Here is a 22,324-nt window from a genome sequence, read left to right as displayed (position 1 = left end):
GATAACGAAGGATCAGTCTCAACCAGAGTAGAATCTAGTTCAGCTTTTATATTGGTTGAGCTAAAGTCTTTCAAATTATCACATAACGATGACCAACGTTCTATTGGTATTTTTCAAACTACTACCGCCATCTCTAGCTCATGCCAGGTACTACAGTAGAAGGAACCGATTTATTTGTTTGTTTACGAAGTTTTCAAAAGGTAACAGCAGATAATTACATTTTGCGGCAATAGATGACGCGAATTTCACCAGCTATTCATTTAAGAAACAGTTTCAAGATATAACCTTAAAGCTGTCTTCCAGAAAATGAGTTCGAATGTTCTATTTTATACTTACTTTTTGATAACAGTTAACATTTTATCAATTTTCTTTTCCCGCCCACTAATCACTATTGATTCAATCTCGTATTTTAATCTAATTTATAGTATTTTCGAGGTTGTAGTCATTGAGACGAAGGTAAAGGAAGTGATGGTGCTTCATTTACTATTTTACGGTCGTTGATTCATTGTTTTTACCCATAAATGACTTTTTACATGAACAATTTAATAAATTAAAGTAGTGTCACTATTTTTTAAGTGTTCAAGTGTAAACTATTTATGTTCATTGAATTTTTAGAGGAAGTTTCCTAATAGGAAAAGGAAATAATCTAAATCTAATCAAATTTTTTATATCTACACTATTATTATAAATAAACAAATATTCAATTATTCGAATGTTTGTTAAAAATAGTACGGTAAAATTAGTTTATAACAATGAATATACAAAAATTCGTACCAGAAATTGTGTTTACGTCTTAAAACGTAAGGATGAGTCATGATCGGATCAGTCGACGACATCGTCACAGGGGATGTGACCTGGTGCTTCGATCCTAATTCCAAGTGACACCGCGACCCAATAACTTCCGCTATCAAATGTCCATGATGTAGATATGTCGTCTTAGCGACTGTCTATACAAACAGAACGTTGAGAGACGTAATAGCAAAAATTTTGGCTACGCCAATAATGGGTTTTGGCGATCGGTTTTGTCAAGTTAGATTGTACACCCACCTAGTTCAAAGTTAAGAAAATATTCATCATCTTCTTGGGCAACGATGGAATCAAGAATTGGTTCCGTGAACGCAGTTTCTACGGCGTATTTTGGTACAGTCGAGCGTGTCCTCATTTTTCGAACGTACCGGTTATCCAAGGACTTTTGACATCTGTTTTCCGATCGATTCCAAAAGGTACAGTTTCCGATACTTTTCGAAAGGTTTATGAACGTTGTCAAAAGTGTTTTCTATGTCAATATTGTCGAACTTATATGATTGTTTACTTATTCATTTCGTACCAGGAAAATTTGTTAATCAAGGTTAGGCATCTTCAAAACGAGTTTTCAATTGTGTCAATCATCGTTCAAAACAAAATTCGGCGTCTATTATGAAAATTTGAATAGATTCCAAATTAATCTGATCGAATATTAGATTCACACTAGATTAGATAAAAAGTCAAATGTTACGTAAATCAGTTCACGTGTGTTTTTTTTATTTGCAAACACGGAGCACTTAAAACGATAAATTTTATTGATTTTCGCTGTTTAGATTTTAGATTAAAGATCACTCCCTCTCCCTTTACGAACGCGGCTAACATCCAATCCCATAGACAACAACATATTACCACCATAGCCGATCATGGAAATATTTTCGAATGGTAAGCAATAAGAGTCAATTTAACGCAGCAAAGCTCAATATTTTTGGGTTTGGTACCTTTTATAATGGGCGGTCAAGGACTGTTAACCCTTCGTCATGGTCCAGTTGAAATTACCAAAGTCCTTTATCGCCGATCAATGGCTTTGTTTTGAGCCTTTTGACGTCACTAATCTTGCTAAAGAATTTAAACTCCGTCAATGTGAGGCAGCGTCACTCTGGACCGTCCGCAATGCCCATGATGTGGAGATGAGGTCTTAGATGATCGCGACCTTTTAAAAAGCGAGTCACCAGAAGACTCATTTATATGTGTCCAAGCAGACTGTTGAGAGACGTCTTTTTCTTATCCATTTTTAAGATCTCAAGATCTGTTAGTTTTGCAGGTTCCTCTGTATCAGTTCCTGGGAGGTGGACTGCCATCTGTCCATCCATCTCTATGGTGGTCGTCCGGGTTCTCTTTTCCCTATTGGTGTATCTTTTTCTTTGTCTCCACCATCTTACGATGTCTTGCACCGCACATTCTTCCCTGATGTCAGTGTTCCTGATTCGATCTACTCCTGTTTTTTTCCCATTATAGTCCTGAGCGTTTTCATTTCGGCTACACGAAGCATGCTTCTCGTTTTGTTGGTTTCCTCTCTGCCTGTATGGTTTGTTGGGTGGACAGAACGGCTCAAGGGCTCAGGTTAGGCTAGCACCCCGCCTGTGGTAAAAGAAACATACTGCTCATAGAACTGCAGGTACAGCTTCGGATGAGAGACGTAATGGCAAAAATTTTGGCTGTACCAATAATGGGTTGTGGACCTATCGGTGGATTTGCCGATAACAATCTGGATTGGATTGGATTGTAGTCTTCCATCGGTTCCAGTATCTTTCTCAAGATCTTTATTCGATGATCTTCTTCAGACAGATTCGTTGGAAGAGTTACCCCCTGCCTAACTCCTCTTTTTACTGGAATCAACTTTGTTCTCTGTCAAAATTTTGGCCTCAAGAATTGTTCATCGTCATATTTATCAATTTAATAAATTTTGAGATCCCTTTTTGCCTCATCGCCAACTCTATTCGTTTCCCGTCGACAAAATCGAAAGCCTTTTTAAAGTCCACGAAAATTACATGCAGATCCGTGTACATTGAGGCGTTTTGTATTCAATAAACAAAATGGACATTGGAAACACACATTATTTTTGACTAGCACTAGTAAAGCCCCAATTAGCAGCTATTTTCGACACGAAAATTGTCATATATTTTTAAATACCCCTCGTAATTTGATAATGTGACAATTAGGGTTCTAATCTAAATCTAAATATGTGGAAATATACAAGATGTAGAGTTTAAAAAACGTTCCTATCAAAAAATGCGTAAACGTTTTCGTTTAATGAAAATTTCTTGCAATTCAAATTTTAAGGTTAGGAAACAGAAGAAAGTAGCCTAGTGCCAGATCTAGTGAATAAGGTGGGCGATCAAGCAAATCGTGAATTTCATAAAAATCTTCACAACGACTCATTTATACGAGTCAAATAGAAACTACGCGTTCAAAATGGTTGGTTGATTATAGGTTTAGATATAAAACTTTTCAAACACCCCTTGTAATGAGTCTAATGACAGTTTGATTAGAAAGAACTCACCTTTGATTGGCAGTAAAAGTTAAGATGTTCCTATCTTTTAAACCCATGGCAAAAATGTTGACTCACGATAACAAAATGTGTGTACGTACGACTACAAAACGAAATTTATAAATTGCACAACTCTAAATCGCAGAAACAAATTTATTTACTCGAATACCGACCGCGTACGATTTAATTGAACTTATTAGCAGAATCGGTATTTATCTATCAATTAAGATTTACGTACGAAGCTCTTGAATATCAGTTAGAGAGATCTTGAAAATAATTTATTTGCGTACATGCAAGGTAAAATATTTAAATCGACGTAAAACGTATCTCAGAAAACGTAAACACATTAAGATCACGTGAGATTACGTACTATCACGATGTAGGTTACGTTATGATCGCACGTTATAGTCCAGGAGTTGTAGATACAAAAAAAAATTTCAATTGGTACTGGAAGCAGCTGTGATATGTTAAAGCAATTCCAACATAGGGAAAAGACTTTGTTGAGGTTTTATTGACTCTGTGGTGTATTGTGGGAGTTCCAAAGTTACGAAAAGACTTAGTTGAGGTTGTTGTTGAGTATGTGGTGTATTAGGATGGTTCCAAAGTTACGAAAAGACTTAGTTGAGGTTGTTGTTGAGTATGTGGTGTATTAGGGTGGTTCCAAAGTTACGAAAAGACTTAGTTGAGGTTGTTGTCGAGTCTGTGGTCTATTAGGGTGGTTCCGAAATAACGAAAACACTTTTTTAAGTCTGTGGTGTATTATGGTAGTTCCAAAGTTACGAAAAGGACTTGTTAAGGTTGTTGTTGAGTCTGTGGTGTATTAGGGTGGTTCCAAAGTTACGAAAAGAACTTATTGAGTATATCGTTGAGTCTGTGGTGTGTTACAGCAATTCCAAAATAACGAAAACACTTTGTTAAGTCTGTGGTGTATTATGGTAGTTCCAAAGTTACTAAAGGAACTTGTTAAGGTTGTTGTTGTGTCTGTGGTGTATAAGGGAGGTTCCAAAGTTTCTAAAAGAACTTTTGGAGGTTGTTGTTGACTCTGACGTGTGTTAGGGGGTTCCAAAGTTACGAAAAGAACTTATTGAGGTTGTTGTTGAGTCTGTGGTGTGTTAGGGGATTCCAAAGTTATGAAAAGGCTTAGTTGAAGTTTTATTGAGTCTGTGGTGTATTATGGTGGTTCCAAAGTTACTAAAAGAACTTGTTGAGTTTGCTATTGAGTCTGTGGTATGTTATGTTGATTTTGAAGTCACGAAAAAACCTTGTTAAGATTGCTGTTAAGTTTGTGATGGATTAATGTGATTTTAAAGTGACGAAAAGACCTTACTGGGGTTGATGTTGAGTCTGTGGTAAGTTATGGTGATTTCAAGGTTTGGACAAGATCTTATTGAGGTTGCGTAGCAACTTTTTTGGATAATTTTCATTATCTAACCATGTGACATCCAAAAATAGCCATATATATATATATATATATATATATATATATATATATATATATATTCGTTCCTAACCTGGCGATATATCATGGAAGCAATGTTGTAGCTAGACAGTCGAAAATTCAACATTATCTTCCGGATTATGATATTTCGTTATTTTATTCAAATTAGAAATATTTTTTAATATTTTGAATGTTGAATTTTCGTCATTTTTTGGTGAGAAAATGTAAAATTTGTATAAAAGTTGAACGAAATTAACAATATACGTTAAGTAAATTATATCTGTTAAGATAAAACCTATCAACTTACCTATTTCCGCTATTAAATACCAGAATATTTTCCTTTAAACCCATGATAATACAAAAAAAAAGATGAAACCTCACAATTTTATTAATAATAAAAGTTCACCATCCAATAACAGTGTGTTGGTATCAACAATCGCGTCAAACTAATTGCAAAATTCAACCATCGCTTTATGTTTATAAGAATTTAAATCAATTAATTACCAAATTTGGATTAAAATGACCCTATTAACAACATATATATTTATCAATTTTTAATATTTATACTTATTCCAGCTCCTATTTCATAAATTTCCGTAAAAAATAGTTTGAATAATTACATGATATGATTCATAATTATTCAAACATACGACGTGTGATTTTAAACACGACCAATAACATTTTTACGAGGGTTAAGTAAAAACTTTCCGATCTAACAAAAAACGAAACATTTTCATTTTTTAACCCTCGCAAATAATGTAATTTGATCAAAATAGACGTAGACGTCGTCGACTGATGAAAATCTTGAAACTTTGAGGTTAGGGAATAGTAGAAAGACACTGGATGCTAGATCTGTTGAATTTTAGCCAAGCCATGACAAGATGCGTTGTTCTTAAACCGTTTTACATTTAAATAGTCTATGTTTATGTACGACAGAGCAATAAAAAATTATTTTTTATACAAAAAATCTACCTTTACACCAGATCTGACTCCCAGCGATTTTTTTTTTCGTTTTCAAACCACAAAAAGATACTGGTTAGACATGAATTATGCGCCTAAGAAGCGGTTATTGTCGAATCTAAAGCCTATTTTGAGGTTAAAGACAAATCGTACTATAAAAACCATTTTGAATAATAAAATCTACAAAATAAAAATAGATTTTTTCTATACTAATCTACGAGGACTAGACAGAGGATTCAAACCCCTCCGATCTTTGTGTTGGAAATCACTTCGACAACCTCACCAACTACATCGTGACGGCTGGATATAAGTTTCGACGAGATGTAAGTATATAAGCAGTGAAGCTATTATACGAGGGCATAATGTAAAATGAAAGATAAATACAATTCGAAAAAACAAAAAAAAAACGCTTTTAAAGTACATGAAACTCAAAAGTTGGGAATAATTCTTTTTAAAATAAGCTCAAAATATATTTCTCGTACGACGCCCGACGCTCTTTTCACAAACATACTAGTATTTTTATTAATTATTGTTTTAAATTAAAGACGTGATGTTCCACAATCCCACCAAATACATTAACGATCCTTCGAGTCTGATGGGCAGCACTACACGCAGCATGAAAAATTGTCAGCATAGTTTTCGATTTCCAGTCGCCATTGATATCTACAAATCCATTTTCTAATTCCAGTTTTCGTATCTTCTCAATTATGTTTTCTCGACAGTTTTTCCGAAGGGAAAAAGTATAACCTTATTTCAATCAGCATATAAAGCTCCAAGAAAACCAAAATTTTAAAAAGAAAATCATTTGAAAGGAAAACTACAAAAATACTGTATAAGATAGATAGATGAGGATTTCCGACAGCAAACAACATTCGAGATGAAGAAAATGTTCATGAAAAAAATGATACGTCTATAAATAACGGATGATTTATTATTTTTATACTCTCTCATAAATAAATAGACGCAAAAAGTGTGCAAATATATTTCCCAATTTATCAAAGTGCTGAAATGAGGTTGAACTCTTTGAGCAAGAGGTTTTAGCCTCAATGTCGTAAATTTTGAGGTATATTTTACCCCACCTTGAGTAATTAAAGCAGAAACAGAAAATAATTAAGAAAGCTGACAATAATGATGATGATGATGATGATGATGGTGAGGAAGCCAAATATTTGATCAAAGAAACGCAGCTCTACCGCTGACAGAACTTGCAGAATATACCTCGTATATAACTGGAATAATTTTTTCTTATCAAATAATTAAATTAGTTTTTTATCAAAAACAATTCGAAAAAGCAATAGATACTTTATAAGTACGTTGATTGATTTAATTTACTTAAAGATAAAATTTTATTTTAATTATCAATAATCACTTAAATCAAATATCTACTTTTCCAAACGCAGATTTTAATCTTGAAGAAAGAAAAATCTCTAAAACACACCATAATGATACGTTTGGTCCAGAATCCTGCAAGGCGCCTCCTAGAGACCCTTCACAAGCAGCAGATGCACCTACAAACCGCTGTAACACACAATAATGCTAAAGCTTGAACCAAACTGTCGCCAAAGCGACTCCTAGAGGTTCTCGACAAGTTTGAAGAGCACCAATAACTGTTATAACTCACCTAGTGCTAACGCTTGCACCAAACTCTCGCGAGGCTCCTCCAAGGGACTCTCACCAAGTTGTAAGAGCACCTACAACCACTACACCACATAATAATACTACGTTTTGTCCAGAATCTCGCAAGGCATCTCCTAGAGACTCTCGACAAGTTGGACAACCACTATAATATACAATAATGCTAATGTTCGAACCAAACTCTCTTTAAAGCGACTCCTAGAGGTTCTCGACAAGTTTGAAGGGCACCAATAACTGTTATAACGCACCTAGTGCTAATGCTTGCACCAAACTCTCGCGAGGCTCCTCCAAGGGACTCTCACCAAGTTGTAAGAGCACCTACAACCACTACACCAAATAATAATACTACGTTTTGTCCAGAATCTCGCAAGGCATCTCCTAGAGACTCTCGACAAGTTGGACAACCACTATAATACACAATAATGCTAATGTTTGAACCAAACTCTCTTTAAAGCGACTCCTAGAGGTTCTCGACAAGTTTGAAGAGCACCAACAACTGTTATAACGCACCTAGTGCTAATGCTTGCACCAAACTCTCGCGAGGCGCTTCTTAGAAACTCTTCACAAGCAGTAGGTGCACCTACAACCGCTGTAACACACAATAATGCTAAAACTTGAACCAAACTGTCGCCAAAGCGACTCCTAGAGGTTCTCGACAAGTTTGAAGAGCACCAATAACTGTTATAACTCACCTAGTGCTAACGCTTGCACCAAACTCTCGCGAGGCTCCTCCAAGGGACTCTCACCAAGTTGTAAGAGCACCTACAACCACTACACCACATAATAATACTACGTTTTGTCCAGAATCTCGCAAGGCATCTCCTAGAGACTCTCGACAAGTTGGACAACCACTATAATACACAATAATGCTAATGTTTGAACCAAACTCTCTTTAAAGCGACTCCTAGAGGTTCTCGACAAGTTTGAAGAGCACCAACAACTGTTATAACGCACCTAGTGCTAATGCTTGCACCAAACTCTCGCGAGGCGCTTCTTAGAAACTCTTCACAAGCAGTAGGTGCACCTACAACCGCTGTAACACACAATAATGCTAAAACTTGAACCAAACTGTCGCCAAAGCGACTCCTAGAGGTTCTCGACAAGTTTGAAGAGCACCAATAACTGTTATAACTCACCTAGTGCTAACGCTTGCACCAAACTCTCGCGAGGCTCCTCCAAGAGACTCTCACCAAGTTGTAAGAGCACCTACAACCACTACACCACATAATAATACTACGTTTTGTCCAGAATCTCGCAAGGCATCTCCTAGAGACTCTCGACAAGTTGGACAACCACTATAATATACAATAATGCTAATGTTCGAACCAAACTCTCTTTAAAGCGACTCCTAGAGGTTCTCGACAAGTTTGAAGGGCACCAATAACTGTTATAACGCACCTAGTGCTAATGCTTGCACCAAACTCTCGCGAGGCTCCTCCAAGGGACTCTCACCAAGTTGTAAGAGCACCTACAACCACTACACCACATAATAATACTACGTTTTGTCCAGAATCTCGCAAGGCATCTCCTAGAGACTCTCGACAAGTTGGACAACCACTATAATATACAATAATGCTAATGTTCGAACCAAACTCTCTTTAAAGCGACTCCTAGAGGTTCTCGACAAGTTTGAAGGGCACCAATAACTGTTATAACGCACCTAGTGCTAATGCTTGCACCAAACTCTCGCGAGGCTCCTCCAAGGGACTCTCACCAAGTTGTAAGAGCACCTACAACCACTACACCAAATAATAATACTACGTTTTGTCCAGAATCTCGCAAGGCATCTCCTAGAGACTCTCGACAAGTTGGACAACCACTATAATACACAATAATGCTAATGTTTGAACCAAACTCTCTTTAAAGCGACTCCTAGAGGTTCTCGACAAGTTTGAAGAGCACCAACAACTGTTATAACGCACCTAGTGCTAATGCTTGCACCAAACTCTCGCGAGGCGCTTCTTAGAAACTCTTCACAAGCAGTAGGTGCACCTACAACCGCTGTAACACACAATAATGCTAAAACTTGAACCAAACTGTCGCCAAAGCGACTCCTAGAGGTTCTCGACAAGTTTGAAGAGCACCAATAACTGTTATAACTCACCTAGTGCTAACGCTTGCACCAAACTCTCGCGAGGCTCCTCCAAGGGACTCTCACCAAGTTGTAAGAGCACCTACAACCACTACACCACATAATAATACTACGTTTTGTCCAGAATCTCGCAAGGCATCTCCTAGAGACTCTCGACAAGTTGGACAACCACTATAATACACAATAATGCTAATGTTTGAACCAAACTCTCTTTAAAGCGACTCCTAGAGGTTCTCGACAAGTTTGAAGAGCACCAACAACTGTTATAACGCACCTAGTGCTAATGCTTGCACCAAACTCTCGCGAGGCGCTTCTTAGAAACTCTTCACAAGCAGTAGGTGCACCTACAACCGCTGTAACACACAATAATGCTAAAACTTGAACCAAACTGTCGCCAAAGCGACTCCTAGAGGTTCTCGACAAGTTTGAAGAGCACCAATAACTGTTATAACTCACCTAGTGCTAACGCTTGCACCAAACTCTCGCGAGGCTCCTCCAAGAGACTCTCACCAAGTTGTAAGAGCACCTACAACCACTACACCACATAATAATACTACGTTTTGTCCAGAATCTCGCAAGGCATCTCCTAGAGACTCTCGACAAGTTGGACAACCACTATAATATACAATAATGCTAATGTTCGAACCAAACTCTCTTTAAAGCGACTCCTAGAGGTTCTCGACAAGTTTGAAGGGCACCAATAACTGTTATAACGCACCTAGTGCTAATGCTTGCACCAAACTCTCGCGAGGCTCCTCCAAGGGACTCTCACCAAGTTGTAAGAGCACCTACAACCACTACACCAAATAATAATACTACGTTTTGTCCAGAATCTCGCAAGGCATCTCCTAGAGACTCTCGACAAGTTGGACAACCACTATAATACACAATAATGCTAATGTTTGAACCAAACTCTCTTTAAAGCGACTCCTAGAGGTTCTCGACAAGTTTGAAGAGCACCAACAACTGTTATAACGCACCTAGTGCTAATGCTTGCACCAAACTCTCGCGAGGCGCTTCTTAGAAACTCTTCACAAGCAGTAGGTGCACCTACAACCGCTGTAACACACAATAATGCTAAAACTTGAACCAAACTGTCGCCAAAGCGACTCCTAGAGGTTCTCGACAAGTTTGAAGAGCACCAATAACTGTTATAACTCACCTAGTGCTAACGCTTGCACCAAACTCTCGCGAGGCTCCTCCAAGGGACTCTCACCAAGTTGTAAGAGCACCTACAACCACTACACCACATAATAATACTACGTTTTGTCCAGAATCTCGCAAGGCATCTCCTAGAGACTCTCGACAAGTTGGACAACCACTATAATACACAATAATGCTAATGTTTGAACCAAACTCTCTTTAAAGCGACTCCTAGAGGTTCTCGACAAGTTTGAAGAGCACCAACAACTGTTATAACGCACCTAGTGCTAATGCTTGCACCAAACTCTCGCGAGGCGCTTCTTAGAAACTCTTCACAAGCAGTAGGTGCACCTACAACCGCTGTAACACACAATAATGCTAAAACTTGAACCAAACTGTCGCCAAAGCGACTCCTAGAGGTTCTCGACAAGTTTGAAGAGCACCAATAACTGTTATAACGCACCTAGTGCTAACGCTTGCACCAAACTCTCGCGAGGCTCCTCCAAGGGACTCTCACCAAGTTGTAAGAGCACCTACAACCACTACACCAAATAATAATACTACGTTTTGTCCAGAATCTCGCAAGGCATCTCCTAGAGACTCTCGACAAGTTGGACAACCACTATAATATACAATAATGCTAATGTTCGAACCAAACTCTCTTTAAAGCGACTCCTAGAGGTTCTCGACAAGTTTGAAGAGCACCAACAACTGTTATAACGCACCTAGTGCTAATGCTTGCACCAAACTCTCGCGAGGCGCTTCTTAGAAACTCTTCACAAGCAGTAGGTGCACCTACAACCGCTGTAACACACAATAATGCTAAAACTTGAACCAAACTGTCGCCAAAGCGACTCCTAGAGGTTCTCGACAAGTTTGAAGAGCACCAATAACTGTTATAACGCACCTAGTGCTAACGCTTGCACCAAACTCTCGCGAGGCTCCTCCAAGGGACTCTCACCAAGTTGTAAGAGCACCTACAACCACTACACCAAATAATAATACTACGTTTTGTCCAGAATCTCGCAAGGCATCTCCTAGAGACTCTCGACAAGTTGGACAACCACTATAATATACAATAATGCTAATGTTCGAACCAAACTCTCTTTAAAGCGACTCCTAGAGGTTCTCGACAAGTTTGAAGAGCACCAACAACTGTTATAACGCACCTAGTGCTAATGCTTGCACCAAACTCTCGCGAGGCGCTTCTTAGAGACTCTCGACAAGCTAGAAGAGCACCTACAACGACTACACCACTACTAACGCTTGATTCGGACTCTTTCGAGGCATTGGGACAGACACTTGGCGACCGGAGGCTGCAGCAGTTCTAGCCATCCACACTCTCGATTTACTATTTATTCAAGTTCTTTGACTTGCGCCGTAAAAACTGCAATCGCGTTCCCTCTTGGAGAGTCTGGATTAGGTTTAAGAATTGTTTTATAATATCGTGTTGTGAAAGAAGTTAAACTATTAGATATATAGTTGGAGATAATGGTTTTTTATACTATATTCTTCACGCTTAACACGAATATAAAGAGATTCATGCAGACAAATTCGCAGTTGTCGTTATAAGCAGTAAACCAAAATTAGTAACAACGAATGTTCTACTACAAAAAATCTAAAACATCCAGATTTGTTGATCTAGGGTATTTTTTCTAATCTAACAAGAAATTTTTGTTGTAAAGTGCATATGTAATTAAAATCGAGTGGAAGAGATTATCTTCATTGACCTTCATTATCAATATTATCAGTTTCTAATAAAAATATATGATAATGAAACTAAAAAAGCCGTTGAAATAGTAGTTTATTCACTAGGATGATTACATAAAACGTTGAAGTATAATCCGATTTGGAAAAAACGAATTACAACACTGTTTAGTGCCGCATTTAATACAGTAGCGGGTATTTGGTAACTTCAAAAGTATGTATAGAAAATTAGTTCAAAGTAATCGATAAATTCCATATATTAACGAAAAGAAAACGTCAAAGGTTAGTAGAAGATATGAGAATTTACACACGAGCAACAGCTACCAAGAATACAATGCGGAAATTGAGTGGATACAAGTAGAAAAATTTATAGGACTGGTGGCAAAGCAAACGCTGGGTTTAAAGAAGAAAACAAGCAAAAAAGGATGGTTCGATAAGGAGTGTGAAAAGAAACTGGTGATAAGGAATCTTGTAAGACCGAGTACACTAAAAACTGACTCGACGGATGCCAAGGGAAAATATTCAAGAATCATAAACAACACTAAAAAGATAATCAGTTAGAAAAAGCTACAAAATATTGAAGAACACAAATAATTGAGAAGAGACCAAAAAAAAACAAAAGAGAGTACAGTTACACAATCGCCTCACTTTCCAGATTTAGTTCCAAGTGACTTTTAGCTATTTCCAATTAAAAATTGTGCGTTTTTTCCATTCCTCAGTCGAAAATTCAAAATTCCAAATGGAAAAGCGATTATTTTCCACGCATTAGAGAGGCCCGCCAATAAAAAGCAATCATCTCGTTTGTGTGAACACACACGCCAAATTAAAGGTCGCTTTTGATTCGCGAGTTTTCAGCTACCGCCTCACTTTCCAGATTTAGTTCCCAGAAGATTGAAATAAAAATATATGCTGCCTTTAATCTTAATTTATTGACACACTATTTATAAAAATTCACTACGACTATTTATTAAAAACTAACTAACTGAATTTACACAACGTCTACAAACTTCTAAAACAAAAAAATATAGACTTTCCTAGAAATTATTTAGAAGAAATACTGTACATAAACCGCCTGCTACTAAAAAAATTATACAAATAAACGTCAAACCAGTTTGTATTTGTATTAATTTATAAAAAGTGTGAAAGACGCCGCGCGAATTCGCCGAATATTTAAAATTCCACAATAGCTGGACAGGTCCGGCTTAGGGAAATTGTTTTCGAGTAAAATTTACCGGAAAATCTGAGATGTTTACGGGGAAAATGCTATGAGTGATTCAATGATTAGAAGATGGATCACACAGTGAAAGATGTAGACGCCAGTTTTGTTATTGAAAAACTTTGTTCACGTTGGGTACCAAAAATTCTTAAAAAAAAAACAAGGATAGGCAGTGCAATTCAATTTTTTACACGTTAAAATGAAGTCCAAGCGCAAATTATATCTGGCTAAACTTTTTACCTGGGTACTAATAATAAAATTGTGTATTTTACATTTTTTGAAACGCCCCGGTATATATATATTCTGAAATATTAGAATTGAAAGACCAAATGAGGTATTAGAAAACGCTATATTCACAAAATATAATTCTTACCTTTTGTTTTATTTTCATTAGCAAACCAAATTTGAAAAAACAAATCAATCACAAAAACACTTTTAAATCGAACAATTCATGCATACCATAATAAAATAACGTGTAAATTCATCAATATTAATATGCGAAAGAAATATTTGCTTTAGATCATGTTCCAGGGAATCACCATTCGTCACAACTACATGGAATTTCCAATATTGCACAAGTTACAAAGCACAGGTAGAAAATATATTTGAAAACTGTATTCTTGGAATTAAATGTTACATTAAATCAACTGCGAAACTATCACTCAATGTATTCGTAAAAATTTTATTGTTACCATCAAGTAGTTAAGCGCAAGGTTAGTTCAGGGTGGGTGAGGTTAAGCACTTGATACAAATCTGTGAAAGTATTAAATCAAAAACTTCGCCAAAACTAGCGTATATTATGTAAATATAAGAAAAAATTGTTTACCACACCTATAAATTCAAAAGAATGACTTGAACTACGTTAATTAGTGTATTGGTCCAGAGGCGTATCGAGCCTAAAGTGTTATAAATTATATTTATACAATATGGCGACTTTTATTGTAAATCTAACCTACTTAATGGACCCTGGCATTTACATTATAGTTAAATAAAAGCTATAATTCAATATCAAACCATGATATGCACTATTATGAGTTTGCAACTATTTGTTAGTAGTTGCAATTAAAGTTTTAATAAAAATCGCATTTAATTATTATTATTATACTTTTATATGATCGAAATCGTAATATTTCCTAATATTTATTATAAATTAGAACACCTGACAACATGGCACTGAAACGATATACAGTATTTAAGACAAAGATAACTAATAGGGTACGTCTAGCAATAGAGAGAGAGAGAGACAGTCAAATACCTCCTTTATAAATATTAAAAATTTAAAGTTGTAAAACGTTTATTTAAGTTTCAATATTCATTTGAGAAAATATTTATTTATCCCATTTATACAGAATTATGATAATATAATATTTAAAGATCATTAAATAGTTGTTTATGACAACTCTCAATGTTTTTTTTATTTCAAAAAAATTTTTTCAATAAAAAAAAACCGTAAACGAGCCTTCCAGTTATAAAAATTATACAACAAAGTGCACTGCCGTGTGTAGTATATTTTATCACAGATAAGTTTGTTAAAAATTTCACACATATAGTTTTAAATATAGAAATATCAGACAAAAGAAATTTTAAAAGTAGTAAAGTCAAATTTTCATATATTCCTGATGTGATGAATCTATGCTAATAAATAAATATGAGAAATATGAAGAAGAAAAGAAAACTTTTTTTTGAAATATATCCTTCACCTACATCCAGATTTTCCTGCATCAATGTCTCTTCACGCTGTATCTCAAACAGTATTATGTAATAAAATATCTCGAAAATAATTAAAAAAAGTCCACAACCTCAATTCATATCTGTAAACCGGTTTCCCACTAATATATTGAATAACATACTTCTTCTTTTTTATACGCGCTCTTCAACTTGATATGGGTATGGCCTCGATACCAAATAATAAAATTTGAAATTCTATAATATCAATAATGTATTGAATATTAGGTTAACTGAATATCATATTTTTAACATGAAGTTTTCAATGAACAATAAATAAAGAAAAAAAATTTTATGAATATTAAATGAAGTCAGATACTTCGTTTTGGTTTATATAAAAGCAATGAGACAAAATTTTGAACTTTAAGAATCTGGTTACTTTCTAAAATTTTTTATTCTAATTCTTAAAATAAACAGTATTTGTTTGTAATATCAAGTGAGATAAAGTACAATAAAACGGTAATTATACGAGATAGCGAATTGGGACTGTACTATTAATTATAGAAATCATATTTTGGCTTGTATAAGAAATTATCCATAATTACCATATGTTTATAATGAAAAAACTATTTATGACCTTCGTAATAATTGCTGACTGCGGAATTATAAAAACATGTTTTATCTAATATGGTTAACAATTATAATCAATTTAATATAATACAAGGTGTGCTAATCTCAAATGGTTCCAGAATTTAGTTATTGAAATGAATTCAACCTAAATATCTGGAATACATATGGATCAATAGATTTTATTAGTATTATATTAATCTATGCCAAGGATGACTACTTTATGTATTAATTTCCATGGCAACAAAAGTTTATAATGAAACGAAAATAAGATTCACAAAGCAGAATCAATTTCTACTGGAAAATTAGTTCAACCACTCTTTTTCGATAAACAAGTTAAATTGAATCATTATTATAGTGAATTATCAATAATAAAAGTGATTCAAATAAATATATAACAAAAAATACAAAAAACATAAACAAGTTGATTCACATTTCATAATGAGCTCAATGACTTAAATGATAAAAAAATATCAACTGAGAAGACATATTCTATTGAGAAATAACAATATATATTCATCTACGTATATATTTATTCCAATGAAGCAAATTAATGTGAATCAGCGATAAATTATCAATACAACAAAAAAATTAAAATAAAAACTAACCTGGATACGAAGATAATTTGAAACTTAGTTACATCACAGATTCATTGTTAAAAATAAATTGCACATATATAATCACAGACTCGATTTATTTTTAAAATATTATGTTTACAATTTTAAAACGATTCATATTTTTGACTTATTAAGGTTATGTCATTGCGATTATCATGTCAAGAAATCGGACTGGGTTTAGTATGATTCCATCCATATAACAAACACGTCGATTAAGTGGCTAGAATAGTTGCACAAGAATATCAGAATAACCTATAAATTAATTGGCGGGAAAAGTATAAATAAACTAAATAATAAACAGTGCTCATATATTTTCAATTAATACTGATAAAATTAAAATGAATTTTTCTGCGGGTAGAAGAAAAGCAAATAATATTACTCTTAATCCGGACATTGAAAAAGTTTTCGCTCACGATTTAAATATGTACAAAACAAATCCATCAGACACAATTTCTTTAAATGAATTTGAAGAATTAGCTTTAGATAGATTACAGTTATTAAGAACAATAGAACAAGCATCTGCTAGAGGATATAAACAATTTTCAGAAGACTGGAAAAGTTATATTAAAGAAGAACTCGCTAAACTCGGCCTGAAAAGATATTTAAGATTACTTCTTGGCTACAACGGGTAATAAACAATATATAAATCAAAATAGTTAAATTTCATATCATGTGTTTAGGCAAACCGAACAAGATACACAAGCACGAAGAACTGATCACCATTCACACTTTATATTAAGACTCGCATATTGTCGTTCAGAAGATTTAAGACGATGGTTTCTTATTCGAGAATTGGAGTGGTTCAAGTTGAGATTTTTAGTTCAAAATCAACAGAGTATCATGAAATTTTTAGAACTGAATAATCTGACGTATCTTCCGATTCCACAAGATGCCAAAGAAAAAATTAAAACTAAATTATTAGCAGCTACTGTAGGTATGTACACTACTTTTTTTATTATAAAATTTTATTTAAAAATCACGTTAGGTACATAAAAAGTGTTTAGAAGCTAGAAAATATTGTTACAATCATATTTTAATGATATATGCTCCAATTTAAACTCGTTTTTTGTCACAAGAATTATTATTTTTGAGTTGAAAATTTCATATATCGGTTTTTTCATAAATATACTAAAAAATATTCACAATAATTGTTAGTAACCACGATAGAAGACCTAAAATTTTTATTGTTTATGTTAAATTCTCTCAAATTGAATAGATTTTTTTCCAAATTGAAGGCTCCAATGAATTGTAAGACTGATTTTTTCGTTCTGATACAGGTTTTCAGAACTTTTTCAATTATTTCGGAAATAAATGGACTATTTTTTTCTTTTTACTTCCTCGAAAGTAACTCATTTCTTGGCTGCTTCTTCTAAACAAATCTGTTTAGAAGTTACGATTGATGTTACTGGAATCCTTGTAACTTCGTTGTTCTTGTTATTAGTTTGTTTTTCAGCAGCTTCAGTTTCTCAAAATAAGCTTCATTTTCTGTATTCTAGCTAAATAGTAAATTATACTTATTTTTATATGTATCGGGTGTCTAACCTTCTTGAAGCTAGGGATACTGGAATCCAATACAAATCTGGTGGTCAAAAGCGAGTAGTAGATGTCAAAAACAGTTCACATGGGGTGTTTAATAAACTTTTAAGTCCAATATAACCCTTGGTTTATCAATTGCACTCTAATGGATGATTGAAATAAACAAATAATCAATAAAAATCACTTTTATTTGTAATAACAATTCTTTAATTGTCTTTTTTGAAATTAATCACAATAAACTAATACTTTGTATAAATTACATTAATAATTGCTACGTATTTATAAAAATTCACTATTTGTATACAATTTCCTTAATCGTCGGTCAATTTTTGTGTACAGAAAAGTTAATGGTGTTTGCTGGACCATTCTGCCCAACTTCCTTTATAATATCTTCCGCTATAATAAGAATTATAAACTTTATTATCTAAACAGGTGAATTTTACATACATATTTATTAAAAATTCATCAAAACAAACAAATATGTTTAGAAAATGAACAGCTACAATATCTAAACACGTAAGATAAAGTACAAGGAGTCTCAAACGAAAAAACCCATTTAAAACAATTTTAAATAAGGAATTTTTTGAAAAAATGTTTATTACATATTAAAAAACATTGTTTCTTCTCAAAAATAACATCGCCAAATGTAAACTGTGTAATTTTGAATTTAGTCATTAATATAATGAAAAAATAATAAAACTTGTATCTACATGTAAACCGAATTTACAAAATGGAATTGTTCACTGATGTTACAATACTATTCTTTATTCAGTCCACTAGAACCTTGAAAACCTTCAAAAAACCCTGCTTTATCAGTTTTTTAATCATCCTCATATAATATACAGTTGTACTACTATCAAATTATTTAACAACCACAATATTACCATTTCTTTGTTAATAGAAGAAACAGTATTTGTTTTTGAAGCATATTCTTCCGATAATTAGTATTTGGAAAACTAAATCTTTGATTTACACCCACAAAAGTTATTTTAACATTGGATTTCATGTGCTAGTTCCATACTCATCTATTTTCCCTATATCTTAATATTTGAATCATGGTTTATCAGTGTTACTGAATAGGGATTAAATGCATTTATATTTTTCCAACAAAAACAAACTATTGAATATTATATTGCTAATGTTTACAACAAATTTTCATTAAATTCGTGAATAGTGTATTTTAACCTTAAATTTATGTACTTACTTCTTAAATCCTAAGGATTCTGCTAATTCAAGTGCTTGTAAGGCTCGACGGCCTTTTAAGCAGTAAAATATCATTGGACTGTTTGAAACGGGTTTAGAACGACCGTATAATTTACTAAATTCCTCTTTTGGAGCATCTTTAAGTGCGTGTTGAAGGTTATTTACTGGAACAACCATTTTTTTCTTATATTCTCATTATATTTATAATGTTTTTTATTCAAATACTCATTTACTATTGAATTTCGTTAATAACCCTACATAAACTTACAAGGAATATTAACACTAGATCCAATGATTCCGGTAGATTTTACTTCGTTTTGTTCTCTAACATCTATAATTAGTACGTTTTTATCATTGGCCAGTTTTTCCATTTCTTCCATATGAACAATTTTGTCTACAGTTGCCATAGCTAGGTTTCTAACGCTCGAAATATTGATTCTTTTACTAATCAAACTCAACATGTCAAAAGGAATTTATTTAATTTTCATATAACTCAGAAATTTAAGTTAAGTAGGTCAACAATATGATAGTTGTATCTACGTATGCATAGAGTATACAGCCAGTATTTATGATTTTTTTCAATAATTTATTTTTATTCTTAAAATGTTATATTTACATATGATTATCTTTTTTTATGAACCGTTGATTCGAAACTCTATTATTGAATATTATTTAACTACAAGAATCAGAATTGTATTAAAACTTTGTCCCGGTGTTTTAAAAAAAGAAGATAAATGTTAGATGTCAACTATCCCTCCATTGAATATTCTCGTTGAGTAAATTCAAATAAAAATGTAATGTAGGAATCTGAATTCAGGCTATAAACGCCTATTATGTTTATTATTACAACTTATTTTTTTCACATACATACGTGATCATTTTTTCATGATTTTAGCGTCTCTTTTTCTATGAAAATTTGAGGATAATTTTGTTATTTGTTGTTATTTTGAACTGATTTTTCATAGAAAAGAAACTTGAAATCAAAACAAATTGTCACGAAAAACATATAAAAAGGTCTAAGAAGTAAAAAGTAAAAGCTTTATATACATACGTACATGGTATGTTTACACTTTTTCCAATCAAAGCTGTTGATTTAACTTCATCTGGTTCTCTCACATCAATAATTAATGTATCAGTATCGTCTGCTAGTTTTTCCATTTCTTCTAAATTCACGATTTTGTCAGACATTTTTTTGGTTTACTGCGTGTTAATAAATGTGTCTACTGTTATGACACTTATTAATATATCAACCATTTTAATTACAACCAATTTATCTGTATTTACATGTTTATTATCATACCAATTTAATGAAAATACATATTAGATAACCTTCAAATTAATTTTTTTCTGGTTAATTAATTTCCTGTTGATTATTTTTTTTATATTATTATGTTATATATTCCAGGTAAATATTGATTATCATTTTTAGGTGTACACGAAACTAATTTTAACACGATCGATTTTTACAAAGTACCTTTTACAGAAGTTTTATCACTAATTAAAAATAGGAGAGTGTTTTTAGAACATGGATACGCTTATATTCCCACTTCTGAATTGGTAGTTTCAATACAAGCCCAATTTAGGGCATCCCTAAACGAATCTTTAAGCGTAAGTGAAAAATTTCTTATAAAATTTTGAATTTCCCCTGTAAAACTGTCTTTAACTGACGTAAATTAACACATAAGAAACTGCAACTGCGTTGCCAAGTTTATGAAATAATCTCTACAAGTGATTCTTTATTTCTACAGTGTTTAATTTCGAATTTTTTTCGCGAATAATCTGTATAGTTGAGAAACTGTTGAAATTTCAGACATACAATCAACGTCTACCGTCTGTAGACGATGACAGATTAAATTCATTATTGTGTAATCTCCACAACGTATACACTGGGAAAACACACGTCGTCGAAGATTCGAAAGATGGTATCAATCCCGCCAATTTGGATAATTATTCTCAACAGCATTTCCCGCTTTGCATGAGGCATTTGTACAACACTTTAAAATCTAATCATCATCTAAAACATCAGGGAAGGCTGCAACTCAGTTTATTCCTCAAAGGAATCGGTGAGTTCCTTTAATCACAACTGTTTTTTTTCAGCAAAAATTTCATCTTTAAATTACCTCAAAAATACATTTTATTTTTAATTATTGTCTTATTTACTCCCTTCCTTGTTTTTTTTAATCAGATTCTCTTTGCCTACATCAATCTCTTCTTGTACGTTTGAGTTTTAGTCTTCCATTGATACTTTGTCCACCCTTTATAAGACTATGAGGTTCTCATTGACTTTGTTCAAGGTTATTGATCGTGTTTTATTGTTATTTTTCGTTGTTTTCCTCAGGATTGCTATATGAAGACGGTATGAAATTTTGGAGAGAAGAATTCACTAAAAACCCCAATATCGATGAGACCAAATTCGACAAAGCTTACTCGTACACGTTCAGACATTCGTATGGTAAAGCAGGTGGCATGACCAATTATTCTCCATATAGTTGTATCAAAATAATAATGAGTAGTGTCGGACCAGGGGAACATCACGGTTGTCCGTTCAAACATTGGGATCCTAGCATTTTGAAAAATAAATTAGTAGAGTACGGCCTAGCTCCACAAGGTAAATTTTTATCATGAAATATTTAATGAAGTTCAGATTTTGATAAATTGGGGTGTTTTTTTCGCCGTTGGCTGAATCTTGGTTATTGTTAGTGGGGTTTAGATACCGTAAATTTTTTTTATTTATTTTAGCAATATCCTCCATTATGGATTTAGTTAACGGAGGACATTTCCAGTTGGCTTGTAGTAAATATTTCGAGTGTGTTAGCAGACAACCTCCAACTACCACCATTAATCATCCCAATCAATATTTTTCTGATAAACTTGGCATTTTTAAAGAGAAACAAGCAAAGAAAAATTGATTTTTTAAAAATTTTATTTATTAAATATTTTTTTATGCCAATTATTGTTTGTATTATAAATAATAGAGAAAATATAGAGGAGTTCTACTTTATTTCATTATTTACCTTCCTTTTGAGTTCCTAATTATCAATTCTCAAAATAACTAATTGCAATAGGTACAAATTAAAATTACAAACCCAAAACCCACCATAGGCCTACAAATTATATTTTTCCACAATTCAAAGGCTTCACAATACAGGTTACTTTAAATTATTTATAAAGCTCAAATGATTATACATAAAAA

General features: G+C 33.5%; 3 protein-coding genes across 8 annotated transcripts in view; 1 reads left to right on the top strand and 2 right to left on the bottom strand.

Moving 5' to 3' along the window:
• The window catches only part of LOC130899671 (solute carrier family 26 member 6-like), a 34,566-nt gene extending 18,035 nt beyond the window's left edge, over nt 1–16,531 (bottom strand). Inside the window, exon 1 of one of the 5 annotated variants that reach the window (XM_057809791.1) lies at nt 16,384–16,531. Coding sequence is in view for 3 of the 5 variants with exons in the window: in XM_057809788.1 (XP_057665771.1) it covers nt 775–836 (62 nt within the window). In the remaining 2 variants the exon portion in view is untranslated. Of the gene's footprint in view, nt 1–774; nt 1,219–3,304; nt 3,601–5,037; nt 5,417–13,856; nt 14,123–16,383 lie in introns of those variants that run through there. The other 4 variants (XM_057809792.1, XM_057809790.1, XM_057809789.1 and 1 more) reach the window with 4 other exon arrangements.
• A 45-nt stretch (nt 16,532–16,576) lies between these two features.
• Nucleotides 16,577–22,266, top strand: LOC130899673 (DNA primase large subunit-like). The gene is made up of 6 exons (XM_057809794.1): nt 16,577–17,020; nt 17,073–17,326; nt 20,561–20,739; nt 20,942–21,194; nt 21,470–21,739; nt 21,871–22,266. The coding sequence occupies exons 1-6, from the start codon at nt 16,731–16,733 to the stop codon at nt 22,038–22,040; spliced, it is 1,416 nt and encodes a 471-aa protein (XP_057665777.1). The 5' UTR covers nt 16,577–16,730; the 3' UTR covers nt 22,041–22,266.
• On the bottom strand, nt 18,113–20,431 carry LOC130899674 (rhodanese domain-containing protein CG4456-like). 2 transcript variants are annotated; one of them, XM_057809796.1, is made up of 3 exons: nt 20,187–20,431; nt 19,133–19,295; nt 18,113–18,324 (listed from the first exon to the last, which is right to left on the bottom strand). In XM_057809796.1, the coding sequence occupies exons 1-3, from the start codon at nt 20,317–20,319 to the stop codon at nt 18,273–18,275; spliced, it is 348 nt and encodes a 115-aa protein (XP_057665779.1). In that variant the 5' UTR covers nt 20,320–20,431; the 3' UTR covers nt 18,113–18,272. The 2 variants fall into 2 exon arrangements, with proteins under 2 accessions (XP_057665779.1, XP_057665778.1); XM_057809795.1 differs by having other exon boundaries at nt 19,400–20,389.
• Nucleotides 22,267–22,324: the final 58 nt, after the last annotated feature.

The sequence above is a fragment of the Diorhabda carinulata genome, chromosome 11 (genome assembly GCF_026250575.1).
Source record: "Diorhabda carinulata isolate Delta chromosome 11, icDioCari1.1, whole genome shotgun sequence".
Lineage (NCBI taxonomy): Eukaryota > Metazoa > Arthropoda > Insecta > Coleoptera > Chrysomelidae > Diorhabda > Diorhabda carinulata.
This window is presented reverse-complemented; position numbering and strand designations above follow the sequence as displayed.

Coding starts and splice junctions, on each gene's coding strand:
- LOC130899673 (XM_057809794.1), top strand. CDS start 16,731: ATGAATTTTTCTGCGGGTAGAAGAAAAGCAAATAATATTACTCTTAAT. Junction 17,021..17,072: donor TTACTTCTTGGCTACAACGG/GTAATAAACAAT, acceptor TCATGTGTTTAG/GCAAACCGAACAAGATACAC. Junction 21,195..21,469: donor TTTATTCCTCAAAGGAATCG/GTGAGTTCCTTT, acceptor TGTTTTCCTCAG/GATTGCTATATGAAGACGGT.
- LOC130899674 (XM_057809795.1), bottom strand. CDS start 19,592: ATGTTGAGTTTGATTAGTAAAAGAATCAATATTTCGAGCGTTAGAAAC. Junction 19,296..19,399: donor ATCTAGTGTTAATATTCCTT/GTAAGTTTATGT, acceptor TGGTTGTTCCAG/TAAATAACCTTCAACACGCA. Junction 18,325..19,132: donor GAATCCTTAGGATTTAAGAA/GTAAGTACATAA, acceptor TTCTTATTATAG/CGGAAGATATTATAAAGGAA.